We start from the raw sequence: 14,555 nt of genomic DNA, 5'->3' as shown, positions 1-14,555 counted from the left end.
ACCGCATTGGCGAAAACGAGAAAACTCCAGGAGAAAAACGAGAAGAAAATTTCCAGCCCAAGGGCAAGATGAGAAAAAAAAAAGTTATAGGCGATTTAGGCTTAATTTTGCTAACGGATGCTTCTAATATGCGTGACTCTCGGATCACGTTTGCTGTGTGCATTTAAGTGTTTGTCTTGTTTCGTCCTTGTTTCTTGATGCGATGTTGTTTAATTCTGTAGCCGGCACTGCCTATATCACGATTTTTCTTTTATGCCAGTTGGCGTTGTGGATAAATAAATAAACAAATAAATAAATACTATACACTTTGCATCTCGCTCGCGGTTGTGTGCGAGTGACATTCACTGCATCAAGCACCACCTGGTTGCAAGATTTGAAATGAATATTAACAGTGCGTCTGTATCACACTAATCATAACAGAAACATGCATTTCGGAGCTATGGCAGTTCCGGACGAAGTTTTGATAAGACAGAAAATTCTGAAAGCTCGCTCTAACTCTGCTAACCGCGACAGCTCTAAAAGGCGTCAGTCAACGGCAAGTTCGATGTTTGCCAAGGTATACGGGACGTTGCGAAACGAGTTCTAAATCCAAAAAAGTATGCGCGTTGAATAAGCGGACGTGATTCCATGCGCTGAAACCTCGCGAATACAGGGCCTTTCATGGTCTGCCCAAGGTAGATGCGATGGGCCTTGGTCTGCCTATATTGAGTAACATCCCGTTCACCGGCAGTGTCTGAGTGATCCGTATGCGAAAACATGAAGTAAACAAAAAACTCTAGCTCTGCGGGTAACGCACTAGTTTCCGAAGCGCAGCCAATAAAGCTGAACGGAGTCCCATCTTCCTGAAAAGGGTGTGATAACGTGATCGACAAGCTACGAAACTGTCACGTTAACTTTTCGACAATGCACAAGTTCCCGCGCCATCACGAGTCACGACGCAGTGAAACTGACACACTGTTGCGTGCAGTGCTTGTGTGTATTTCATTGCACGTGTAGACTGGCCAAAAGGCGAACACTGCACGCAACTCGTGCTTCTAAACGAACGCGCTGAACCGTATGAAAAAAAAAAAAAAAAAAAAAAAAAAAAACATCCCGCTGCGTGGAGAAGTCCACCCCATAGTTGCATGATCAATAAATTATATGCGTCCGCTGACGAAATAGGCCCCGTCGCCTCTGAAGCGTACCGCAACCCAGTAGGGTTGAAGCGTGCTCTCTCCCTCTCTCTTTCTGCCTTCCTTCTGGGCGTTTTTCAAGATCCGGCTGAGCAAGGACTTCGCGCGGTATCAAATGCAGTGCGCGATAAAACACGTGATTAACATAACAATAACCCATCGAATCTGATCTCCTGGGACCTGGAGGTATTAACGGACAACATCCCAGTCTAGGTATGAAAGGATTAATCACTATCTTTGGATGTGTTACAACATGTTTTGAACACATGTCGGGAGTGGGTCACGAATTAAAGTGCATCGCTGACTCACGAGCAAGTCGGATCGCCTACGTAACGCTGCCTCGCTACCTGCTATCTTTGTGCGTACACGTCACTGCAAGAGCATAATCTGCAAGCGTGCGTTGCAGACAGGCAAACCACCTGTGGGATACAACCAGCTGCTTTGCTTCGATCCTACCGGGGAATGCCGCACTCGCCCTGGATGCCTTTACCGACAGTGCGAAGTGCTTCGAGTTTAGAGCATTCTTTCACTGCTGCCTCCCGAAATGCACCTCAGTGACCCGAAATTGCCCAAGAATCAAGATTTGGTCCAGTCCGATATCGTTATTTTATCTCCTAGCATTCAAGATAAGCATGGCCGTTAAGGGTACCAATATTGTCCAGCGCTTCAGGACGCGCTTATAAGGAAATACATGAAATAAAATTGAGTCAAACTTCAGGTGAGTCTATGAACTATACAGGCACACCTATCTAGACTGTGAACGTTACGTGACGGCAGATTTTAAACGATTTACAAAAAATATAAAAAGGATTAATTCGTTGTATCTGATGTGAAATGCGAGTAATGAATTACATTCCTCGTATTAAAATTTAGCGAACTTATCGAAGCAATTCTGTCCTAAGACCAGTTTCGCGCTTTTTTTTTTTTTTTTTTTTTTTTATTTTTTTTAGCAGCGCGGAGATTGCTCCACGGAACGTTGAAAGTACGACGGAAAGCAAAACAACGCTATAAAATGGGCGGCACAGTCGAGAAAGGCGCCACGCTATTGCGGTAAAATGCAGCCATCTTGAAAGATATCTCGCGACAACAACACCGTTGTGAAACTTTGCCATTCTCTGATAGCGCGCCCAAGTTTGACAGAGCGGAGGACATGTACGCCGAGGGAAAGCGCGGGCTTTTCAAGCACGCGACCCCGCCCATGCCGGCGCGGGTGCCCAAGATCGTGACTCCATTCCTCCACTTTTGTCAGTTATCGGCGCCGCCTCGTTCAGACGCAGCTGTTCATATGTCGCACATGTGGAACCCCTAACAGCAGGTAAAACAACGAGGAAGTCATGTTCGGATCGCTCTTTAGTTTGCTCTCGTCACAGTGGAAGTAAATGTGCCGTAAGTGGGCTTCACCGTGCCTGAAAGTCAGCTGAAAGTGCAGGCAGAAATATTACTAGTTGCCGCATTTCTACGTATTCTTTTTAAACCTATGTTTCCATAGATTTTTAAATAAAGCGCCCGTATAGGACACCCGGACAAGAATGCTTCGTAGCATATCAGTCAGCCGATCACCAAGTGCTACGCTGATCGAGATGCCATCTAACTGCCTCTTAAAGTTCCTACTTTTTCTTTCCCGCGCTTTACCGATGGACACCTTTCACGTTCAGTCAATCCTATCAGCTTGCCCCAAGCTTTACTGCGGGAGACTTTACCAGCCCGCTCCTAGAAAAACAAGGTTCTCAAACTGGCCCATCATGCTGAAAACTTTGCTCATTTTATTCCATACTTACGTAATGCCGCTGAACTCTTCAAAAGAAAAACTACACCTGAGAGGAACCAGAGTTGAGGATGTACTTAATACTTGTGCTTCAAGTCGTGTTGAATCGATCTAGTCGCTTTGTCCAGAAACACGTATGGCCGCTTCGGCGCCCACGTATTCGAACTCACTACAGTTACCCACCTGGAAAGGAGGTCGGGGAAGGGGCGTAGTTCTACGCGCATGCAGCTGCGTCGATTCGAACCCGCTACCTTTCCACACCAAGGAGAGCGACGGAAAAGAGGCGTGGCCGCAAACGGAAGGATGTGCTCTGCAAAGTCTAATGCTAAATGCAAGCAGCCGGTACACTCACCGATGTTGACCAGCTTGATGCCCTCGGCATTGGTGAGGAACTTCAGTGCGACGCACACGTTCTCAAGCTTCTGCGATCGGAACGTGGGCCGCTTGTTGTGTTTGGGCAGCTGCTTTCCCGAGAGCACCTCGATGAGAGAGATGAGCCGCAATCCATCGGCGAGATCCGTCTCCAGGGAGGCGATCGTCTTGTTCACCGTCTTGAGGTGCTCGTTGGCCCATCGGGTGAAGGTGTTCTGCTGAATGCGCTTCCAGACGGCGTCCTCGGCCAACTCGCGCTCCATTGCGTCTTCGTCGTCGTCGGCCCGCGAGGAGGCCACCACGCGACTGCCGCGCCGGTCCGAAGCCATCGTGACGCCGCTGCTTCTACTCTCCGCGATGTCGTCACTTCCGCTCCCCGCTTACAGGCGAGCTTCCCGCCGCGCTGCTTCTCCTGCCTCTTCCTACTGCGAGAGCGTACGGGAAAGGTGAGGAAAGGGGCGAGAGAAGAAAGTGAGCGCATATATGAATGTATATGCGAATCAGGGGAGAGGGTGTAGTTTGCAGCGGCTCGCGCGCGTGCGGAATTCCGTGCTTTCCTCGCTGGCCGCTTGCTCAGTCGGTCAAACGGCCAGCAGGAAAGATGTAAAACATTCCCCGCATGTCCTCCTCATCCTCCGCGTAAGCGTTCCTCCGCACCGCTCGCTCCGTACGGATGCGGAGTGGAGGAGGCTGGAGTACTGCTTCCTATTTTGCTTTGCCCTCGACGGATAAACAATCTAAGAAAGATAAGAAAATAGAGAAACAAATTATGAAGCAGAGGAACGGAATGGAGGCGAGAGCTCTGGAGAAGTTGTTCTTGCGAGCTTATTGACTGCGCTATTATTCGCGTTTTCCGCGTTATTCGCGTTGCCCTGCGATCATTGGCCTAACAGCATTGAATGAGCAACGGCGATTAATAATAATAATAATAATAATAATAATAATAATAATAATAATAATAATAATAATAATAATAATAATAATAATAATAATAATAATAATAATAAGAAGAAGAAGAAGAAGAAGAAGAAGAAGAAGAAGAAGAAGAAGAAGAATAAAGACAGCGCTGTGAATACTAAAGGACAACTGTTAGCCGCCTTCTCGCGGTAGCTCTTAATTTCGTGAGTGAGGATTTGTGTAATATATTTCAGACATTTGGCAGCAGAGTCGAGAATTATGTACTTTGATGAACACGAATGCATTTTTTTTTTTTTTCATAACATTGTGAACTACGTTACTGGGCAGAAGTTCAGGCACGAGGTACCCTTACAATGGTTAGGGCTGAGGTGCCCTTATTGTATCGGTGACGTGCTAAGACGAGGCTGTGCCGACCACATGCCCTAAGCTTTCTAGGCCAGCCTCTGAGGTGGGTAGACCTTTGCCATTTTTTGTGCACTTACCCATGAATGTAACCTCATGTTTTTTTTTTTTGTTTTTTTTTTTTTTTGGCTTTGGTTTTGGGGTTTAACGTTCCAAAGCGTCTCAGGCTATGAGAGACGCCGTAGTGGAGGACTCCGTAAATTTCGACCACCTGGGGTTCTTTAACGTGCGCTGACATCGCACAGCACACGGGCGCCTTGCTTTTCGCCTCCATCGAAAAGCTGCCGCCGAGGCCGGGATTCGATCCCGCGTCCTTGGGCACAGTGGTCGAGCGCCCTAACCACTGCGCCACCCCGGCGGGGTAACCTCAAGAACCAGGAGACTATAAAAGTTTGGACGGCTATGAGGGAGAAAAACCTGAACTTGTGGCTAACGAAGAAAGCCGAAAAGCAGGAACTTGCTCCGGTTTCTGGAAGACCCTCCCTCACGTACTTTAAAGAAAACCCATCTTATGTCACATGACAAGTCTTTCAATAAAAAACAAAAAATAAAAGAGAGTTCAGTTATTTGCGAGCCACCTTGCATTTGTCTGACTCCCGTGTACGCAATGTCGACGAAAAAGTTCAAAGCGGTCAGTGTTTGTGCACTTCACAGTGTGGTAATTCCACGTTCCAAAATTATGCGAATACTTGATTGATACACAACCGTTAGCGGTCCTACGAACTACAACGCGTTCACTATAGGCTCCCCTCTAACACGCTTAGTACCCACAACACTTCTTAGCCTATAGAATTAAATGGGCCACGAAGGGTCATGGGAACCAAGTGTGCTAGATGTGTGAAAACGTATGTTTGGCACGTCCGTGTATTCTTTACTGGTTGTACTGCATTCACTTTAAAGGAGGAAATAACAATATGAAAGAGAAACCTTCATGGTTTATTCGCTGCGTGTCCGCCTCTCATGCTGATGACCTGGGTTCGAACCCTACTCGCGAGGAATTATTTTATTGAATTGATTATTATTTTCCCCGATGCGTTTCTGGTTTACGGTGTTTAATGCTGGGACACGGCGATGGCTTTACGGCTGGACAAGCAAAACGCGCTACCAAGTTCATTCTCTCTCTCTCTCTCTCTCTCGCATAACTGGCACTCATATGCGCAAGTCATGTTCCAAGAGCACATTATGTTGCCAACCATTTTCGGAGACAACAGTTCGCTCCCGCAGAAAGCGCGAGGCGAGGCGAAGTCTCGGCGGTCAGTTGTAAAACGAGCGGACCGACCGGGCTTTGCGTGGGCGTGCCTACAATGCCCTTCGCTTGTGCTCCTCCTCCAGGCGGCCAGAGCGGAGTCAGCTTGAACTCATGCCAAAGACGCGCAATAAATACCCTGACCCATTGCCCGGCTGCCGCCCGTCACACAAGCCCCGCCATCCCTTGTCTTGGCGCGCATAACTGAGCCTTTCAAGTTCATGGAACCCAACATATGCAACGATCAGGGTGTCTGCTTCTGTATGGCTCAGAACTTTAAAAGGGTCATATTTCCTAATGGTTAAAGAGAAACTGTTAACTAACTGATGTGTTGTATTTTTAGTTTATCCTATGCTGTGACCAAGCGGCTAACGTCAATGAAACTGGAACTATTAGAAGTTATTTTTTTTAAAAGCTCCGTTTTTAGTCTACAGCTTCTAAAGAAAGAAAAAAAAAAAAAACGTTTCTATATGCTCTTTTTTATTTTAGGCTTTAGCTTCTGAAGGCTTTATTTTCGCTCTACATATAGCGTTTTGGTGTAGAGAATGCATCAGAAAAAAAAAAGACAAATGAAATGCAGTCATCGCGGCTAACGGCTGCTTTCGCAGGCAATCATGGCGGTGCAAATAGAATTTTGAACACGAACCTCTGAGGCTACACTGCCACTAACTAACAGACGGTGATCACGGAGTTATCCAGTTATTGATATCACGAGGTTTAATAAAGTAATAGAAAAGAACATTCTAAATCTAATTTTTATCTGAATAAATGCGGATTTCGCTGTCTGTGCCAAGCATCGCCAACCATAAAGAGAAAATCAATCTATATTCATGCAAAAAAAAAAAAAAAAGCAATTGAAGGATGTTTTCTGTGTTTTGTTGCCTTCAGTTCCTCTTTATGCACAGTCTTGGACCAATGACGTCGTTCGTCCGATGTAAGACAAGGGCAAAATACCGCTTTGAAAGGAGTGCATGCACGGGACATCAGCAATACCGAGAAGACGCCACCAAGCGCGTGAACTGGGCGCGCGTTGCCCTCTTATAAAACTGCTTATTCGTAAGTTAGGTGCTATGCAATATTGAGGTGGAGCTGTCTTAACGATTTGCAAATGAACTATTGCTGTTTGTTCTGATGGAAACAATGTAGGATGTGAACGGCAGCGTTTAATCCCAACCTCCGGTGTGCGTATATGCCTTCCGATAGTACTTGAAGGGTTGCTATGCGTATACTGTGTTGCACAGCTTTCCAGAAAATGGAGGTAAAAGAAAGAAGTAATTATAAAGCAAAAAACTTTGGTGTAAAGGATCTTCTGTGTTTTCTTTTTATTTTTTGTTTGAGGAGAAGTGGCAACGATAACTGCACCGCACTGCATGACGCCCCAGCCCCTCAGTCCATTGAGAAGCAGTCCGCGGGGCTTTTATTATTTAGATGCGACTGCTACAAAACGAAAGTACCCTGGAAATCTGCTAACTACAGACGTTCATTGAGAACAAGTGAGAACGTACGCGATATCTCTATACCTTACACTTTATACTGAGCTACTTCATTATAACGGAACACTTCGTTATAGTGGAAGTTTAATCAAAAGATCTCGTTTCATTGCAGTGTGAACGAAAACTGATGAAGCATGTAGCTTGAGAGTTAAATATGTAGAACGAATGCAAAAGACGCCCCTGTTGAATCGCACGAGCTGCGCGCGAGTCATACACACGTGCGTTGCTTACAGCGGCTGATCACGGTGGCGCTGCTGCCGGAAGGCGGCCTCCCGTACGGAAACCGGACCGCTCGCTGCTTTCAAAGTGGCCTTCGTGTCCGCTTCTTTACGCAACTCGCGGTTTCCTCCCGCACTATCGCGCCTTGGATCGAGAGAACGTACGGGGCACGCGCACATACATGACGAAGACGACGACGTCGGTGCATTTTATACAATAGGGCAACCATGGGCACGGAACAAGACTTCGGCAAGCACGTATGACTGAGATACCACGCACGAAGGCTGTCTTATACAGTAAAAACGGAAAGGAAAGAATGAGTAGACAGAGGATGCAAATGAGAAATACGAGTTGAATAACAAAGAGGTGGGTCGCATGTCATTGCTAGGAATATGGCTAATTTATCTGCACCTAGCGCGGATAGCTTGAAGCTTAACGGTAAACTGTGTTATTCGAGTGCTCAAGCGTAGAAAAAAGCACGAAAATAAAATGGGCGACGGGCAAAGAAAGTGTGCAATAATATCCGCGCTCTCAGCCCCCAGCACCCCCTTACCACCAGATCCGGAGCCCATGGACCCCTTAATGAAAGCAAAGATCCAAGCGGCTCCAATCCCGAAAAACATGCATCCAGACCTTAACGCGGGCTGACGGCAGCTCGAGTACGGGCACTTCAACGTACATTAAGAAATAATGAATTTGTATTATACACCGACGCAACAAGCTACCCCGGCAAACCTGCCGCGACCCTGGCCATCACGAACGATGACGGTTAGGTACAAGTAAGAAGCTCCATCCTCACGACCTCGAGAGACAGCCATAGCCCTCGCCATCCGATATATCTCATCCAACCCTCCTGGACAAACACTTGAAAACCTGCACTATTGTCACAGACTCACAGTCAGCATGCCGAGCCTTCTCAACTGGTCTGCTGTCTCCGAAAACCCACAAAATCCTCCGTCAGTGCAAACAAAAGACGCACACGCAGCTTATTTGAATACTTTGGGCACCAGGCCACGCTTTTCTTTCTGGAAACGAGCGCGCCCACGCGCTGGCCCGCGAACTAACTTGCCGGGCACCAGGAGGGAAGACTGAAGACGGCCGATTACCAGCTAATAAGGAAAACGCGGAGAGGAAAATACTCCGAGGCCACCATCAAGCTCTCAGCTATCAACCACCACAGAACCACTCACGTGCACACGTACCCTCGAATACTACAGACAACAACGAAGAACACTTCCAGCACCGCACAAATTCCTCTCCAGAGTAGGTACCGCTGCCTGCCGACAACCTCAAACGCAAACATTCCCGAACCCGTACCACAAACCCCTTTTCTTTCCCTCGCAGTACCCTTCGATCTGCCAATCATGCGACAGCGCCAAACCAACACTATACCACTCCATATGGGCGTGTCCAAAGCCGCAAGGCTTCCCGTCCATTCCCCACCCCACCGTCTCCTCTTGGGAAGCTGCTCTATCTAGCTCACACCTAGATCAGCAACGTCTGATCGAGAGGGCACGCGGGATAGCAGCGGCTGCCGGCATCCTGGACTGAGGAGGCTGCCTGAAGAGGACACGACCACCTAATCCCCAATGCCTAGTTATTGGGCTTAAATAAATGTTTTTCCTCCTCCTCGGTGGATGCCGTAGTTGTGCCTGGAGGACGAAGGATCGAGTAGAAGGAAGAAGAGAGAGACAGTCGTATAGCGGAGTGCCTCAGACTCAATTTCCGTCGCGAACAAGCATTAGACGCCTCCATGTGCAGTTACTGCAGGGAAACAAGTGTGCACATGTCACAGCCCGAGCATTCCCCCAGGATCCCTCATCCCTCTCCTCACATGACTACCGCCAGCCCCCCACTACATAGAGCGAGATACTGCAACACGTCCGCTTAGTGAGACAAACATTAGCAGAACCTGCTAAATGAATTTATAAATAAAACGAGCGTCATCTAAGGCGGTTATAAACATTGTTCTACAACAGTCCAGTTAGTCCGCATGCAATTAATTCGGGTACTTTCTCAGCTGAATGCACGTTTTGAGGCCAGTGAGCAGATATGTGGTATGAGCTTGCCAAGAAAACCAAGCCAAACCTCGTGGAAAGATTGGGAGGTGGCCCTGTCCAGCTCCGTGAGGAACAAAGGACCTTGCTACGAGAACTCGGGCAGCGGTTTCAGCCAACAGAATCCCAGACTGAGGACTCGACCAACCGCGCCCTTAACCCATAACCCACTTTCCTAAATAAATGTTTTATACTGCTACTACTGCAGTTCTCTAGAAAGAAAACCATGTTCGTCAAAATAAGTTTTTGTTTAACGCTTACTGACGCCTTCGTCTTGTCCTGTTCATAATATGGGCAAATCATTGCACTGCTGCATCCTCATGCTACATCTAAATTTTCTCCCCCTTTTCCTGCCATGATCCCTTCGCCATTTTTAGTATCGTGTAGTACCATGTAGCAGGCCAGATGTGCACGTTCCCCAGCCGACCCTCTGTCATCTTTAAACTTGGCCTCTCTCTGCTCTCCTTTATGGCTAACTTTAAACATTTGCAAACTTTACGGCCGAAACAACAGTTCGAAATACTAATCTATATCTTCTCATCAGTTCTTCATTTCATACATATTTTTACAGCCTTATATTTTTTGTTGCTTAATGCTCAAACTCATTTTAGAGATTCCAGGTTTCCATGAAACAACTTTTTCATGCGCACTGCAGAGCTTGTCTGGGTAGGAATGATTAGTGTCCATTACTTTACAATCATGCATTGCACACAAACACGCGTATACGTTGGGAGGATTGATTAACCATGTCAACCCTTGCCAGCTTAGAAAAAGATCAATATGCATAATAGGGAGAAGGAAAAGACGAGGGAGAGCAAAATAGGCCTCTTAGAGGATTCGGTCTCTATGTGAAGTCGGTGGAAATGTATTTGTCCAGCATTTACGTCCAGAACTTTGTCTCTTCATTTTCTCTTATTTCAGTTCTCAACTCTTGCTTTCCTGCGCTGCCCGGATGTTGTGCAAAGAAGCACCCTTGTGCTTGACGGCGTTGCTTGCGCTTTTAAAGGACACCGATGACAAATCCATCCTGTTGTTGTTGTTAGGAAAAAAAAAAATGATTTGTTGACTCCATCTGGAGATGTAGAAGTTTGTCCGAAAAATAAAATGGCGTAAGTATCGGAGAAAAAAAAAAAGGGTGTTAATACCTTCAGTTGATTCAAAAAAGTGGCGATCTTTGCCGATAAGGACGGGTTGCCACCGTTGTCAAGTGAATGGCGGATTAGCGTAGCCACTGATTAGCGTAGCCTCTCAGACCCGCGCTCTAAAATCGCTGTCGACATGCCCGTTTCATTTATGAAATCGGCCGGTGAGGGCACCATTTCATTCTTTGGTCCCCCTATCTTATAAAAGTTACGTTTTTCACACGAGTGGTATCTCTGTGATTAAGACAGGTGCACTGTCATCATCATCATCATCATCATCATCATCATCATCATCATCATCATCAGCCTGATTATACCCACTGCAGGGCGAAGGCCTCTCCCATATTTCTCCACTTAACCCGGTTCTGTGCTAGCTGCATCCACTTGACCCCTGCGAACTGCTTAACCTCATCCGCCCACCTAACTTTCTGCCGCCCCCTGCTACGCTTTCCTTCCCTTGGAATCCAGTTTGTTACCCTCAGCGACCATCGGTTATCCTCTCTTCGCACTACATGTCCTGCCCATGTCCATTTCTTCTTCTTAATTTCCGCTAGAATGTCGGTAACTTGAGTTATTTCTCTGACCCACTCTGCACGCTTTCTATCTCTTAATGTTACCCCTACCATTTTTCGTTCCATAGCCCTCTGGGTTGTCCTCAACTTAAGTAGAACTCTCTTGGTTAGCCTCCACGTTTCAGCCCCATAGGTGAGTACAGGCAAGATGCAACTGTTGTATACTTTCCTCTTGAGCGATACCGGTAAGCTGCTAGTCATAATCTGCGAGTGTTTGCCAAATGCGCTCCATCCCAATCTTATTCTTTTTGTTATTTCCTTTTCATGGTCCGGATCTGCGGTTACTACCTGTCCTAAGTAGACATATTCGCCTACTACTTCCAGTATTTCGCTACCTAATGTAAACTGCTGTTCCTTCCCGAGCTAATTACGCTGATGACATTGCCTTGCTAAGCAACTCAGGGGATGAACTGCAAATAATGATTGATGACCTAGACAGAAAAAGTAGAAAGGTAGGCTTGAAAATCAATATGCAGAAGACTAAGGTAATGTTCAACAGCCTCGGGAAGGAACAGCAGTTTACATTAGGTGCACAGTCGTTACTGGCCAAATTGCATTTGCATTCACTGTCCCTTTGATATAGGCTAACCAAGTGGTTTGGTTGGTGTGTTTTGTACATAATGGGATATGTGACGGTGTTTTGCCGTGTGTGTTTAGAGCACAAAAGAGCGCAACGCAGTTATCTGCTGCGCTTGCTTTCAAAGCCAATTTATATATCTGCCTTCCAAATAAAATTTGGAGCCTGTCAACGGTCATGCGAGCATCCTCATACAGACAAGAGTGGTCAGAAATTTTGAGCTCCTAGCCATAAGCACACGCATTGATGGACGACGGCGTTTGCTTAACGGCAAACTCTCGTTTTCGAGTGCGTATGCTTAAACTTACTTAATAGTGACATTAACCTACTTGCACTGGTTTAAACAACGCTCGCTGTACAGATATGAAAAAAGTGGTTCTATTATACGTTTTTTTTTTTTTTGCTTTTATTCTTACGCAAACTTGTCACCGCAAACTGGGCACTGCATGCTTTATGGCTCAAGCTGTATGGCAGTCGTTCACAACACGTGATGAGGGTCGTATGAATCGTTGTCACTCGCTTTGCTGACAATGCTGGGTTATTGAGGTTGGTTTTTTCGTTGTCTTACTTATTTTTTTTTTTGTTATTTTAGTTATTTCGCTGCCTTTTGATGTCGGAGAGCCTGATATGAATGCATGGGTCCTTGGGATATGATCAGAATGACCTAGTGGCAGCGCATGTGCTGCATGGTGGCAGCTGGAGGTATGGTATTTATTGTATTTTTGGAAACTCCACACAGCCGATCTCTATATCTGAAATAGGTCGTACTGTTGCGCTCCGTATCCTTCGAACGTGCAACATGTTGAATGCTGCCGGCCTATAACTTTGAGTGCAAGTAAATCAATGGCCACAAGCTCTCACCCTCCCCCTTTTTTTTTCTTCCCGGCTCTTTACTGCTTTGTTGCTTTGTTTTTGTATTGTTTAATGGCTGTACAGTTCAGTCGCGAATTGTCGATCTTGTTTCGGTCGAATATTCTAGGAAGTGACATTTCCCTTCTCGAGAATGCATATTAGGTTAGGTGCCCAAGACTGGTGGGGACTAGCCCCTGTCTGTCCATACTTTCCCGGTATTCAAAACGATGCTCAAGTATTTTGCTTCTTAAACTGCTGCTAAGCAACGTGGTGGGAGAATATTTAGCGTTTTGCACAGAACAGTAGCGAGAGAAAGGTTGATAACTAGTTGTTTGATGAAAATTTAACAAACCTCTGTTGCTTTAACGTGGTGCCGTTAAATGACAGTTGTGAGAAAAAATTACGGAAGTTACTCTGGCAGGTGACATGACCGTGCTCCGAATCGTCGTCGGGTTGCGTGACGTTACGAGATCACGTGACACGGCCGGACTTGCACATTTATATCTATGTCAAGTGGTTTCCCATATAATGTATCTGACGACTGTATGCTAATGAGTGCGTGCGAATTAACAGAGGCACAAATAAGGGGTCACTGCCCCAGCGCGGTAGTGCATTGGTTAGGGCACTCGACTATTGTGTCCAAGGATGCGGTACCGAATCCCGACCGCGGCGACCACTTTTCGATAAAGGCGAAAAGCAAGGCGCCCGTGTGTTTTGGGATGTCAGTGCGCGTTAAAGAACCCCAGATGCTCGAAACTTTCGGTGTCCTCCGCTACGGTGTCCCTCATAGCCTGAGACGCTTTGGGACGTTAAACCCTGTAAACCAAACCATAAAAGATTACTGGTTAAACCGGTAGCAAAGCACATGTACCTTAAGAAGGATTTGCAAAGAGAGCCGGCAAACGTTATCTATTAACTCTGTCGCGCCATGCCCTTACAAATGGAGTATTTCCACAATTTCAGCTTTCTATATACTAGTTAGATCTGTTCTAATTAAATGGCACTCAATAGCACAGCAATGATGTTTTTGCATTTTAATACTGTAAAAAAACAGTTTTACCGTAGCTGATCTCTAAAAGTAAGTCCACAACAATCAGTAAGGCTCTCAAAACCAAGACACGTTTACTGTTAAATCATGACTCGTTTTCTGATTTATTTGAGGGCAGCAGAATCATTTTAAAGCTGAGTAATGACCTACCAGTTGTCGCATTCGTTTGATGAGTTGGAAATGTTCGCCTAGAAAATTTGGCAACAAACTTTAAGTGTCTCCACCTTCAAATCTTCTACTGGAAGCCATAGTGCGATAAAAATTTAAACATGCGTGTTTTGTACCGGAACTATGGCAAAATCTTTAAGAATTATAATTGGCCCACAGTAGCAGTGCGCGTTATTGGACAACGTTTTCTGTATTTCCTGTCGAATTTCAATGAAAGTTGCCGTAATATTTCCTAGCTTTCCCTAAATATATATAGGAAGCTATCACGGATGCAAACTTTTCATGATGTTTGATATCATAATCAGCTGCTAAAACGGGATGTTATTTCTAAGCTGTTTTTTTTTTTTTTTTACATAACCCCGCACAGATCAATGACGTTATATAGAGTCCATATTATCTGGCCAATTCATTTTTGACTCAAATGCTTCAAAGACGGCCGACGATTGGAACTACTTGCCCGTTTCAACTATCGACACCTAGGTCTTGACACGCGCTTAATAAATACTATCTCTGAAAACTATGCATTTGTGTGCTACTAAGGCTTTTTACCTC

The 14,555-nt window shown here is 45.9% G+C and overlaps 1 protein-coding gene across 4 annotated transcripts in view; it reads right to left on the bottom strand.

Annotated features, from left to right (window-relative positions):
• cher (filamin A protein cher) overlaps positions 1-14,555 on the bottom strand; it is a 106,230-nt gene that overhangs the window by 85,265 nt on the left and 6,410 nt on the right. For all 4 annotated transcript variants that reach the window (XM_084591957.1, XM_084591970.1, XM_084591976.1 and 1 more), the window contains exon 2: positions 3,290-3,734. In XM_084591957.1, the coding sequence (XP_084448083.1) occupies positions 3,290-3,638 (349 nt within the window). In that variant the 5' untranslated portion in view covers positions 3,639-3,734. The remainder of the gene's footprint in view (positions 1-3,289; positions 3,735-14,555) is intronic.

The sequence above is a fragment of the Amblyomma maculatum genome, chromosome 1, assembly GCF_055883805.1.
Source record: "Amblyomma maculatum isolate TAMU_Amacu chromosome 1, ASM5588380v1, whole genome shotgun sequence".
NCBI lineage: Eukaryota > Metazoa > Arthropoda > Arachnida > Ixodida > Ixodidae > Amblyomma > Amblyomma maculatum.
This window is presented reverse-complemented; position numbering and strand designations above follow the sequence as displayed.